Source organism: Oncorhynchus tshawytscha, linkage group LG26, assembly GCF_018296145.1.
Source record: "Oncorhynchus tshawytscha isolate Ot180627B linkage group LG26, Otsh_v2.0, whole genome shotgun sequence".
Taxonomy (NCBI): Eukaryota; Metazoa; Chordata; class Actinopteri; order Salmoniformes; family Salmonidae; genus Oncorhynchus; species Oncorhynchus tshawytscha.
Window position 1 is genome coordinate 3132347 of NC_056454.1, and position 14208 is coordinate 3146554.

Sequence of the window (14208 nt, forward strand, 5' to 3'; positions counted from 1 at the left end):
CAAGCAACGCTACCAAATACCAATTGAGTGTATGTAACCTTCTGACCCACTGCGAATGTGATGAAAGAAATAAAAGCTGGAATAAATCATTCTGTCTACTATTATTCTGACATTTCACATGCTTAAAATAAAGTGGTGATCCTAACTGACCTAAAACAGGGATTTTTTTACTCTGATTAAATATCAGGAATTGGCCGATTAATCGGTATCTGCTTACGTTTGGTCTTTCAATAATCGGTATCGGCGTTGAAAAATCATAATCGGTCGACCTCTAGACAGGACTGTAACTACCAATTCGATACAACAAAATTGTGGAGAAAAAGGGGTAAAATAATTATTTTTTAATTTTTTAAACTGAACAAAATTATAACCGCAAATTGTAAAGTGTTGGTCCCATGTTTAATGAGTTGAAATAAAATGTCCCAGAAATGTTCCATACGCATAAAAAAAAAATTCTCTCTAAAATGTTGTGTACAAATTTGTTTACAGTCCTGTTAGTGATCATTTCTCCTTTGCCAAGATAATCCATCCACCACATGTGTGGCATATCAAGAAGCTGATTAAAGAGAATGATCATTATACAGGTCCACCTTATGCTGGGGACAATAAAAGGCCAATCTAAAATATGCCGTTTGGTAAGGGAAGATACACAACATGGACAAAAGTATGTGGACACCTGCTCGTCGAACATCTCATTCCAAAATCATGGGCATTAATATGGAGTTGGTCCTTCCTTTGCTGCTATAACAGCCTCCACTCTTCTGGGAAGGCTTTCAACTAGATGTTGGAACATTACCGCAGGGACTTGCTTCCCATTCAGCCACAACAGCATTAGTAAGGATTAGTAAGGTCGGGCACTGATGGGGGATTAGGCCCACAGTCAGCGTTCCAATTCATCCCAAAGGTGTTGGATGAGGTCAAGGCTCTGTGCAGGCCAGTCAAGTTCTTCGACACTGATCTCGACAAACAATTTCTGTATGGACCTTGCTTTATGCATGGTGGCATTGTCATGCTGAAACAGGAAAGGTCCTTCCCTAAACTGAAGCACAGCATTGTCTAGAATGTCATTGTATGCTGTAGCGTTTCCCTTCATTGGAACTAAGGGGCCCGAAACATGAAAAACAGCCCCAGACCATTATTCCTCCTCAACCAAACGTTACAGTTGGCACTATGCATTTGCATTTCCACTGATGCAGGGTCCAATGGCAGCAAGCGTTACACCCCTCCAGCCGATGCTTGATGGTAATCTTAGGCTTGTGTGCTCCTGCTTTAGAACTTGGCAGTCCCGCTCTGTAAGCTTGTGGGGCCTACCACTTCGCAGCTGAGCCGTTGTTGCTCATAGACATTCCCACTTCATAATAACAGCACGTACAGTGGGACTGGGGCAGCTCTAGCAGGGTCGACATTTTGACAACCTCGTTAGAAAGGTGGCATCCTATGACGGTACCACGTTAAAAGTCACTGAGCTCTTCAGTAAGGCCATTCTACTGCCAATGTCTGGTCATGGAGTTCGCATGGCTGTGTGCTCGATGTTATACTGTCAGCAACGGGATGAAATAGACTAATCTAATAATCTGAAGGTGTGTCCACATACTTTTGTATATATAGTGTATCGTGACTCGCTTAAATCATTTGCGTATCAGGACTTGCTTGAATCATTTAAGTATCATGACTTAACTCACTATGTTTCTAACTACAGCACATCATAAAGAGATAGCTAAAGACAGGTAGGCATATTTCAAAGAGAGACTCCTATACATGAGTCCTTACTGAGCAATATATCAAGGCTCTTGGATGGAAATGTCAATGTAATAATGTTCTCAATCTACCGTTGTTAACATGAACTCTGTACCACATGAACAAATGATACATTTCCACACTCACACAAGCAACTGTACACACGCAGCTTTTATAGATGGAATTGAAATACAATCGCATGTTTGAATGTTTTTGCTGTTTACATTTCTGAGAAACACACACACACTGGGAAACACACACACACACACACACACACACACACACAGGGAAACGCCTATGACATTATGAACAACGTGAACTGTGAACATCATTCCATCAATGTTTCGACCTTCTGCTTAGATCAAAAGCTGCCTGTGATTTGCCTCCACTTTCCAATATCTGCAGAGGCAGTTTGAATCCAAAAACTCTAATACCTATACTGAGTTCAAAGATTTGCATGAATACACATTTTGAATAGATTATTCACCTTCAATTTGTTTTTCCATTATTTCCAATTAATTTGAGCATGGCAATTGTCTATGGGCGCGGCAGACTGTGAAAAGGAAAGGATTAACAATGTCCCAGGGAAGATCATGCATGCATGAGCTTTGTGTGTCAAGGTTCCCCAGGAAAGTATCATTGATATATGGCTTGTCAGTTTTGACTGGCTTTTCAGTAAAAAAAAGTTTTCAGTTCTAACAAAAAAAATATACACTTAAATCATAGTTTGTTCGATTGATTGGTTTGATCGATCGATTGATCATTTGATTGACATTGGTTTAAGGAAATACCCAAAAGTCTATCCAAACATTTCTGGTTGGGATGTGGTAGCATCACAGTGGAAAAGAACACACATTACATCACATTCACCCATTCAAATGCTGCTCTCCAACAAAAACATACACATGAAATGAACAGTGAAATATACAGTGAGCAACAAAAGTATTAGGACAGTAACAAATGATTTGATATTTTGGCTCTTTACTCCAGCACATTGGATTTGAAATAATATGACAATGAGGGTAAAGTGCAGACTGTCAGCTTTAAGGTGAGGGTATTTATCCATATCAAGTGAAATGTTTAGAAAATACAGCACTTTTTAAGTATTCGGACAAATTCACTTCTGTGTGTACATGTTTCGAAACAGTTTTACATTAATGTGGATGATACAATGATTACGGATAATCATGAATGAATCGTAAATAATGATGAGTGTGAAAGTTAGATGCACAAATACACTATACAGTGCATTCGAAAAGTATTCAGACACCTTGGCTTTTTCCACATTTTGTTAAGGCACAGCCTTATTCTAAAATGGATTAAAACATTTTTCCCTCATCAGTCTACACATAATACCCCATAATGACAGAGCAAAAACAGTTTAAAAAATGTTTGTGCATTAATTAAAAATGAAAAACAGCAACATTTACATAAGTATTCAGACCCTTTACTCAGTACTTTGTTGAAGCACCTTGACAGCGATTACAGCCTCGAGTCTTCTTGGGTTTGACGCTACAAGCTTCGCACAGCTGTATTAGGGGAGTTTCTCCCATTCTTCTCTGCAGATCCTCTCTCTTTGTAAGGTTGGATTGGGAGCGTCGCTGTACTGCTATTTTCAGGTCTCTCCAGAGATGTTCGATCGGGATCAAGTCTGGGCTCTGGCTGGGCCACTCAAGGACATTCAGAGTCGTGTCCCGAAGCCACTCCTGCGTTGTCTTGGATGTGTGCTTAGGGTTGTTGTCCTGTTGGAAGATCAACCTTCACCCCAGTCTGTGGTCCTGAGTGCTCTGGAGAATGTTTTCATCAAGGATCTCTCTGTACTTTGCTCCGATCATCTTTGCCTCGATCCTGACCAGTCCCTTCCGCTAGAACACTTCCCCACAGCATGATGCTGCCTCCACCATGCATCACCGTAGGGATGGTGCCAGGTTTCCTCAAGACGTGACACTTGGCATTCAGGCCAAAAAGGTCAATATTGGTTTCATCAGATCAGATAATCTTGTTTCTCATGGTCTGAGAGTACTTTAGGTGGCTCCAAAAGGCACCAAGTGTGCCTTTTACTTTATGGCCACTCTACCATAAAGGCCTGATTGGTGGAGTGCTGAAAAGATGGTTGTCCTTCTGGAAGGTTCTTCCATCTCCACAGAGGAACTCTGGAGCACTGTCAGAGTGACCATTGGGTTCTTGGGCACCTCCCTGACCAATGCCCTTCTCCCCCAATTGCTCAGTTTGGCTAGGTGGCCAGCTCTAAGAAGAGTCATTGTGGTTCTAAACTTCTTCCATTTAAGAATGATGGAGCCCAATGTTTTCTTGGGGACCTTCAATGCTGTCGCGGAGAACTATGGACAATTCCTTCGACCTCATGGCTTGGTTTTTGTTCTGACATGCTCTGTCAACTGTGAAACCTTATATAGACAGGTGTGTGCCTTTCCAAATAATTTCCAATCAATTAAATTTACCAAAGGTAGACTCCAATCAAGTTGTAGAAACATATCATGGATGATCAATGGAAATAGGATGCACCGGAGCTCAATTTTGAGTCTCATAGCAAAGGGTGTGAATACTTAAGGTATTTCAGTTTTTTGCTTTTAATACATTTACAACCTGTTTTCACTTTGTCATTATGGAGTATTGTGTGTAGTTTGATAAGGGAAACAATTTATTTAATCCCTTTTAGAATAAGGCTGTAACGTAACAATATGTGGAAAAGGGGAAGTACTTTCCAAATGCACTGTATACACAAAAGTATGAGAACACACCTTCAAATGTGTGGATTCGGCTATTTAAGTCACATCCGTTACTGACAGGTGTATACAATCGAGCACACAGCTATGCAATCTCAATAGACAAACATTGGCAGTAGAATGGCCTTACTGAAGAGCTCAGTCACTTTCAACGTAGCACCATCAAATCTGCCCTGCAAGAGCTGCCCCGGTCAACAGTAAGTGCTGTTATTGTGAAGTGGAATCGTCTAGGAGCAAGAACAGGACAGCCACGAAGTGGTAGGCCACACAAGCTTACAGAACATGACCGCCGAGTGCATAGCACGTAGCACGTCTGTCCTGGGTTGCAACACACACTACCGCATTGTAAATGGACTCTGGATGCAATGTCAGCACAATAACTGTTCGTCAGGACCTTCATGAAATGGGTTTCCATGGCCGAGCGACTGCACACAAGCCTAAGATCCCCACGCGCAATGGCAAGCGTCGGCTGGAGTGGTGTAAAGCTCGCCACCATTGGACTCTGGAGCAGTGGAAACGCGTTCTCTGGAGTGATGAATCACGCTTCACCATCTGGCAGTTCGACAGACAAATCTGGCTTTGGCGGAGGAATAATGGCTGCAGCTGTTTTTCATGGTTCGGGCTAGGCCCTTAGTTCCAGTGAAGGGAAACCTTAACGCTACAGCGTACAATGACATTCTAGAGGATTCTGTGCTTCCAACGTTATGGTAACAGTTTGGGAAGGACCTTTCCTGTTTCAGCATGACAATGCACCTGTGCACAAAGCAAGGTCCATATAGAAATGGTTTGTCGAGATCGGTGTGGGAAGAAATTTACTGGCTGTCACAGATCCCTTACCTTAACCCCATCGAACACCTTTGGGATGAATTGGAACGCCGACTGCAAGCCAGGCCTAATCGCCCAACATCAGTGCCCAACCTCACTAATGCTCGACGCTAAATCTAACCACATTGAAAAGTCATTTCCGTGAATACTTGTCTGGTGGAGCGCTGCATTTGCAGATGATGCAGGAGACACCTTGTTAAAGTTCACCAACCAAGCTCTGATGAGTGCCCCTGTCCCCCTGTTTGTGTGTGTTTGTCAGCGTGTGTGTCACCAGCACTGCTTTTTCATGCAAATTGCACAATGAGTCATGATGGAACACAACAGCCACATAAAGGTGGACAAATGAGAGATCAGTTAGTGAGAAATGAGAGATCAGTTAGTAAGTTGGCCCACATATTGTGACAATATCTGAGGCTATTCCATCTCAGTATATTCCACCATAGATGTTATACGTCACTGTGGAAGCCTGACATGATAGTAATTATTACCATGCAACAACAATCAAAGTAATGAAACAATGACCATGTGATGTACCATGTGACATATTGATATTTTAGCTAGAAGGGAACTCCTCTCAAATGTGAGAATGTCAATTATGTAGTGGTAAAAAAAAAAGTGAGCACACACTGAAAGGTGTATACACATCATTGGCTTATGTTCACGCTCGACTAGTGGTGATGTCATGTGATACTAAACACAGGAGACACACAGGAAATCACAACTGCAAAGGTTAAGTAAAAACTAAATATAATAATAATCTTGTCTGTTGCTCTTCTGTTTTGGCCCGTGTCGAGCAGGTCTGGTTATGTACAGTGCTGTGGTCAGTCCAGATTAATGGAACTTATGTGTGGGTCAACAATTAATAGAACCAACACTTATGTTGACCAACAGTGGTTACAGGAGCTTAAACCACACAGGGGCCATTCCAAAGTTCATAAAGTCAAAGGCGATCCATATGTAGGGAATGTTGAGTGTGGGAGGACTGTAGACCAGCTTTAGTTTCCGGATGGATACTAAGGATTCAAGGATCAAGGCTTGAGGCACCATTGATTCACAATATTGGGAATGTGCAGGTGTCAATACTAAATGAATTGGAAATACTCTGTATGGATTCTGTCTGGCAACTGTATAGATTCAGCTTGACTCTAGAATCCAGTATCACTTCTTCTTAGGCAAGAAAATGTTTGATACACATTGGGGTGAACTATTATTGTAATACCAGATTCAATTAGATATAATGACACGGGGAAAAGTCTGAACAACATGTCAATAACCTAAAAAGAAACCCAGAACTTACTTGTTTGAGTTTCTTCAAGTCTTCATCCAACTCTAGATTATCAAGGATGACAGCCACGAAAAGACTGAGCAGAATCTGCAACACAACCACAAGGGATTTATGAGAATACTTATTTTCAAATGATCTCAAATGTTCCTAGATGCTGAAAATTAACCACCAAACTACTGCTATTTTTTTTAGGAGGTTAGTGTCATGGCATCGCCAGATGCTTTTTCTGAAAATGAAATAAGCTCCTTATTCGTATTAGTGCTGTGTTCTGTCCTCAAAACATACTCTGTGTCTGGCTGTGTCTGAGTCACCCCCGAAGCGGTCCGTGGTTTGTTATCTCATATCTTCCACTATCACAGGCCCAATGTTCAAATGTCAACGCTCAAGTCCTTCAACTCTGATTAGCAGTCAAAAGCAGAGTGTCACAATCAACCACATCTGGGTTCAAACAGTATTTTGTTTTGGTTTAGCATACTTTAGTTGCACTTGATTAAGCTTACCTAGCTAAATGAAACCAATGGAACAGTCCCAAAAATGTAAATCCTATGAACCCAGGTCTGCAATCAACACAGCTGCTGATTGGAGTCATACTGGGTGGTTGTGGATCATTTTGTCCACCCGTATGACACATCTCAGTGTCCATTTATTGAAATGCACTGTAGGTGCTTTCATGGTTTGATGAAGTCAAAACTGCAGCCATAATTGACAATTGGAGTTAACATTTTCTGATCTGAAAACAGATTGACTGACTGATTATATAAATGCCATTTGGAGAGGCAATTTGTTTGGACATAGTTACATAATTTCAACTCAAATTAAATTGTATTTGTCACATACCAAATACAAGAGTAGACGTTACAGTGAAATGCTACTACTACAGAAAGAGTTATACTGTTCACAAGAATGTTGCTTTGTGGCTCATTTGGTAGAACATGGTTGACCATGGGTGATGGTTTTTGATTCCATTCAAAAATCTATGCACGCATGACTAAGTTGGTTTGGATAAAAGCGTCTCCTAAATTGCCTATATTATATATTACTACCTTTTTGTCTATGAGGGTAAAATGTATCAACATTCCACACATAAGCCAAACTAACATTCCACTCTTCAAACACATATCAATCTTCATGAATGTTATCCGTTTGAAATGTAAAGAGACATTTTTATGTGTTTTGTTTTGTATTGCATTTGACATTGTATCATGTATTGTATTATGCATGTGATACTTGGTTGGGATACTTGGTTGGGATACTTGGTTGGGATACTGCACAAACTGTGGGTCGCTCTGGATGGCAGCGTCTGCTGAACAGCGAAATTGTTATGTCAATGTAGTGCTATGCATGTGTATTTATGTATATTATTTGTTGTGTTGTTTACTGTTTGGACATCAGCAAGAGTAGCCACTACCAAATTCTAAATGTCTAGTTGGAAATAGGATGCAGGGGCAAGCTTTATGGATGCTATTTTGGATATGACAAATTCTATCAATGATACTCCTTGAGCTCAATATTTTTGTTACAATGTGCAGAATCATCATCCAAGTCCGTGAAGGATGTACTGTTTATAGGATGATCTCACAATGCTGGGGAATGAGATCTCTAACACCTTATTCCAGATCTGGGTTTCAAACACTTGAAAAATCTTATCAAATATGTTATTTGTGCCCGTTTGAGCTTGCCTAGCTAAATGAACCAATAGAAAAGTCTGAAAACTGCAAGCCCCGCCGATCTGGCACTCCAAGCATGGATAAATTCAATGCAATTAAACTCACAGCGCAAGCAAATGTATTTGAAAGCTCTGTTCAAGGATTTGAACCCATGTCTTTTTTATTCTTCGGAGAAGAATATCACAATGCATATTTAAAATAGAGGGGGGTGTTTGAAAAAAAATCTGTATTATTGGTACCGGTGTGAGTGGTGCTATTTGAAGTTTTGTTCTGTAAATGTTTTAAAATGTCCTCTTTTTGGTTGAATTAATCACTGAACACAAGATGTCCCCTCACAGGATTCTTTTTTTTATTGGAACTTGAACATCAAGGTGAATCTCCATTTCTCCCTTACAACTGTTATGACATAGCCTGAATCGACCAACTGCATCACAAGGAAATCAGCATAGAGATTCTAATTCACAAATTCTATGGAAACCATCAATACGTTCTATATTTGCAACATTATAGAGACAAATTCGAGATTCTCCTCAAAAACAAACAAACCTTCTGAGAAGACATGTTGTTTTGAGACACCTTAAAGTATTTTGGATATCTAAAATGTCATAATGACTTTGGCTACAAGTCCAACTCAGACTCTCAGTCGGATAAGGATGAGCCATACTAACTCTGACTTAGACTGCAAATATGACTATGTATCTGACTCTGAATCTGAGTCCGAAGACCAATCTGAAGAGTCCAGAGAGGTGGGCCTTACCCTCTTCATTGAGCCCACACCCTCCCAGCCATCCTCTTCTGGTCCATGTGGCCAATGCGGTGCTGTGCAGTGACCAGAAATGATACCCTGACCCAGGCTGAGGTAAAACGCAGTGACCACGCTCCTGGAGGTCATTGAGGCCATGGTGGGCGAGCACCATGAGAACCACCAGAGCTCCAGCCTCAAGATCACCAGAGGAAATGGCTGTGTCCTTGACCATGTGGTGGTGCCACCATGGGTCACCTGGTTCAGGAGCATGGATTCAGCAACAGCAGGGACTCAAACAGACAGCACCAAGCTAGAGAGCTCACCCTTCAAGAGGGAGATCAGAGGAGGACACCTCTATGAGGCCAAGCGTCTCTCAAAAAAGAGTCACAGAATCATTCACTTCTGGTTGCCCAGGAGGCTTTCAGTCAGAGGGAGTGTCCTCCGAGAGGAAGAGAGAATCAGAGGACAGTTTCCTTGTCCCTATCATGCCAACATGGGTCCCCTGTAAGTGGATGAGGAAGCTTGATCCTAGTAGTTGCACATTCCGGATGAAACTGAAGAGGTATTCCATATTTGGCTCGGTTTTTAAACTAGTATTTAATTTTTGGTTCTCCCAGAACTTTACATGTAGTCATGGTGGGCGAGCACCATTTCATTGCATGTGGTTCCTAAATGTATTAACATTATCAATTTTTGTCATTATCATATTGACTGAATAAAAATGTAGCACACATGCAATCTGTCCTTGTGTCTCATAGCCTTTGGCTATTATTACTTTTGATTGGATTTGGAAATGTAGCTAAATAAAAATGCATCTGATTCAAACACTAAGCTAATATTGTTTAAAATATTCAAATGAAAATATATATATACTTCAAAATAAATGTGAATACACATATTTTTAAAAAATGAGATGTAAATGGTTGTTAGGTTTGAATCCACAAGTGTGGATTGTCTACTCCTTTGTCAGATCAATGTTTCATTATTTACAAAGCTTTTTTAAAATATATATTCAAACAACGTCTCTCGACATACTATATTACACCATGAGATTGTGAGCAAGTGTAGAAATCTTTCAATCCACGGTAGCAAAGGTGTGATAGAATATTCCACTACGAGGTTATAAGGTTGTGTAGAGACAAGAGGCCTTATCAATACATTGAATAAGGTCAGACTTATCCACTGTGATGCTGTGAAGAGACTTTCATTAAAAGAAAGCAAGCCAGCAGAATGGTATTCTGCTCTTGTGCTTCCATCTTTCCTTCCTCCACCCACAAATACTGTGACACATTACAATAGCCTTCGTCAGGTAACAACCCTTAGAGACCAGGGTCTCATGTACAATGGTGCCCTGAGGACAATACAAATTCAAAATGGTCAATATGTTGTGGGTGTAATTCCCACAGGGATCAGATGCACAATTCAATCGATTCATTCTATGGTATGCACTGACTGTAGGTTACTGAATAAAAGTGTCTGCCTAATGGAATATATTAGGATCTACACACTGTGCAGACAGAGCCCTTACCAGAGTAGCGAACAGATGGTAGAGGATGAAGTAGATAGCCACAACAGGAGCCCACATTTGACCAACAGCCACAAGAGTTTGGTCCATCACATCCACCCAACCCTCCTGGGTTAAGATCTGGAACATAGACATGAATGCCTGCGGGAGGGAGGGATATTCCATTACAGTCCATCACCCTACAGTATAATACAATGGATAACAGTAGGAGAAAAAGAGACTGACAGAGAGAGAGCGAGAGATTGCCTCCAGACATCGAGGCCTGAAAAAGAGGCGGAGATGAGAAATATCATTGACATTTTTAACATGTTTCTACAACAGGGACAGACAGATACATGGACATGTCACACACACTTCTGCTATAGAATGAGCCATGGCAGATGGAGAGTAGCTGGAGCATGAATCACTAAACTGTGTGTGTGTGTGTGTGTGTGTGTGTGTGTGTGTGTGTGTGTGTGTGTGTGTGTGTGTGTGTGTGTGTGTGTGTGTGTGTTAGGGATGCGCCCGACTGCATGTGATGAAGTGAAAATGTGAGTCCCGCACCCGACCCTAACCCTCAAATATAGAAAATGCGCTGTACAGTCAGCGATGGAAGAGCAATTTCTTGACAGGCCTTTAGATAATCCTATGTTTCTGGTTATAATTTCTGACATTTTGGTAGGCAATTTGTTGGACAACTTATACATGCAGCTTCTCTTCTGTCATTACTTGTTGCCCTAGAATGAATGCTTCAACAAAATGAATGCTTCGGTAAAGTTTATTTTCCCTTTCATATATGCTTCTCTCGCAAAGAAAAGACATTTCGGGAAAATGCATAGTCTAACTCCAAGATGTTTTGGGGGATTTTCCGTGCAAAATGTCCAGATGACAGTTTTATGATGCTGATAAAGAAAGCACCTTTACAGACGGTCCCTAACCACGCATTTATTCTCAAGATGCTGCTTAATTCTGCAGGAGTTAATATTATATATTAGGGTATGTGAGAGGTTATAGACCTACAGACAGTGTCCAGATTTCAGTTCCATTTAACTCATCTGAACAGTAGGCCTACAGCTCCCTTGACGTACAATTTTGAAGTCCCCGTCTTGTGACTGTCAAATTTTTATAGAGCCTCACAAACATCACTCATAACATAGCTGATGCTGAACTATATATTCAAAAATATGTGGATATCACTTCAACTTAGTGAATTCGGCTATTTCAGCCACACCCGTTGCTGACAGATATATAAAATTGAGCACACAGTCATGCAATCGCCGTAGACAAACATTGGCAGAAGAATGGCCTTACTGAAGACCTCAGTGACTTTCAACATGGCACTGTCATAGGATGCCACTTTTCCATCTAGCCAGTTTGTCAATGCCCTGCTAGAGCTTCCCCGGTAAACTGTAAGTGCTGTTATTGTGAAGTGGAAACGTCTAGGAGAAACAACGGCTCAGCCGTGAAGCAGTAGGCCACATAAGCACACAGAACATGACCGCCGAGCAAAAGAAGCGTGAAAAAACTGCCCCCGGAAGAAACGTCAGCACAACAACTGTTTGTCGGGAGCTTCATGAAATGGGTTTCCATTGCCGAGCAGACGCACACAAGCCTAAGATCACCATGCGCAATTGCGCCAAGCGTTGGCTAGAGTGGTGTAAAGCTCGCCACATCATGGCATCATGGCATGATGAATCACCCTTCACCATCTGGCAATCCGACGGACAAATCTGAGTTTGTCGGATGCCAAGAGAACACTACCTGCCCCAACGCATAGTGCCAACTTGAAAGTTTTGTTGAGGAGGAAAAATGTTCTAGGGCTGTTTTTCATGGTTCGGGCTAAGCCCCTTAGTTCCAGTGAAGGGACATTTTAACGCTACTGTTACGGTTTTCTTCCGTCGAAAGAGAGTCGGACCAAATTGCAGCGTCGTTAGTTTGATACATCTTTAATAGATGAAAAAAAACACAAACAATACAAAAACAATAAACGGACCGTGAAACCCTATACAGCCTATCTGGTGACAACTAACACAAAGACAGGAACAATCACCCACGAAACACTCAAAGAATATGGCTGCCTAAATATGGTTCCCAATCAGAGACAACGAGAATCACCTGCCTCTGATTGAGAACCGCCTCAGGCAACCATAGACTTTGCTAGAACACCCCACTAAGCCACAATCCCAAAACCTACGAAAAACCCCATACATAAACACAACACAAAATAAACCCATGTCACACCCTGGCCTGACCAAATAAATATAGAAAACACATAATACTAAAACCAGGGCGTGACAGCTACAGCATACAATGACATGCTAGAGGATTCTGTGCATCCAACTTTGTGGCAACAGTTTGGGGAAGGCCCTTTCCTGTTTCAGCATGACAATGTGAACAAAGCAAGGTCCAACAGAAATGGTTTGTCAAGATCGGTGTGGAAGAACTTGACTGCCCTGCTAAGAGCCCTGACCTCAACCCCATCCAACACCTTTGGGATGAATTGTAATGACAAGTGTGATCCAGGCCTAATCGCCCAACATCAGTGCCCGACCTCACTAATGCTCGTGGCTGAATGGAAGCAAGTCCCTGCGACAATGTTCCAAAATCTAGTGGAAGTAGTCATTATGGATTTAGATGTTCGACGAGCAGGTTTCCACATACCTTCGGTCATGTAGCGTATCATCCCTTTCACCAAATCTTTCCCAAACATTAGACTACTGTTCTGCCCCCCCCCTTTTAACTCTCCATTTAGCAGTTTTTCTCTTATTCAATTACACTCTGGCACTGTCCATTTTTCCTGAGTGGATACACATTAACTTTATCTGCCCAAGTTCCAAAAAGCATTTGGCAATTGCTGTGTATTTGGCATGCTACAGTTAGGCCCTAAAGCTTATGCTTACACTACACACCAAAGCCAGGTAAAAGCCTCAATGTAGCCTATAGATATGAACTGCATAACAATTTAATGCATTTTTTTCTTTATTCAACCCACCCGCCAGCCACCCACCCGCCCTTCATCCACACAATATTTCATGACCCTAAACCTGCCCGCCTTACAGATATAACCGCGGGGAATGTGGGTTATGAATTAACGTGTGCATCACTAGTGTGTGTGTGTGTACGTGTGTGTATGTGTACTTGTGTGCATGTGCGTGTGGATGTGTCCGTGAATGCATGCATGTATATTTGTGTGTCTGACACAGACCCCGAAGGGTGCTATGACTTGGAGACTTGGCCCCATGTCCATTCCCAGTCTGTTTGTAGGTCAGATGAAGGTCAACTGTTCCCCTGTGCCTTCAGGGCCTATTGTAAGACTCAATCCTAATACCCCCTTAGCCCTCCCCCTCGTTTTCGAGTCTCCTTCTGTGGGGGAGTGGCCCTCAAACGGAGCAATTAGTTGTAGGGAGAGATACATAACCCTTGCAAATGGGAAATCACTACATCACTGGCGCACAGCAGAATCCACCAGGATAGCCTACCACACAATTCATAGACAGATGTGTACAAAACTCAATAAAAGTGGCAGTAATAAAGCCTCTCTTGAAAAAGCTAAACCTTGAATCTCCCATTCCTCTCAAGAATTTTAGAAAAAGCTGTTGTGCAACAACTCACTGCCTTCCTGACGACAAACAATGTAAACAAAATGCTTCAGTCTGGTTTTAGACCCCATCATAGCACTGAGACTGCACTTGTGAAGGTGG

General features: G+C 41.7%; 1 protein-coding gene across 3 annotated transcripts in view; it reads right to left on the reverse strand.

The window, feature by feature from the left end:
* The window catches only part of nalcn (sodium leak channel, non-selective), a 277670-nt gene that overhangs the window by 104220 nt on the left and 159242 nt on the right, over nucleotides 1–14208 (reverse strand). For all 3 annotated transcript variants that reach the window (XM_024388657.2, XM_042306734.1, XM_024388656.2), the window contains 2 exons: nucleotides 10532–10669; nucleotides 6604–6678 (listed from right to left, as the gene is read on the reverse strand). In XM_024388657.2, the coding sequence (XP_024244425.1) occupies nucleotides 6604–6678; nucleotides 10532–10669 (213 nt within the window). The remainder of the gene's footprint in view (nucleotides 1–6603; nucleotides 6679–10531; nucleotides 10670–14208) is intronic.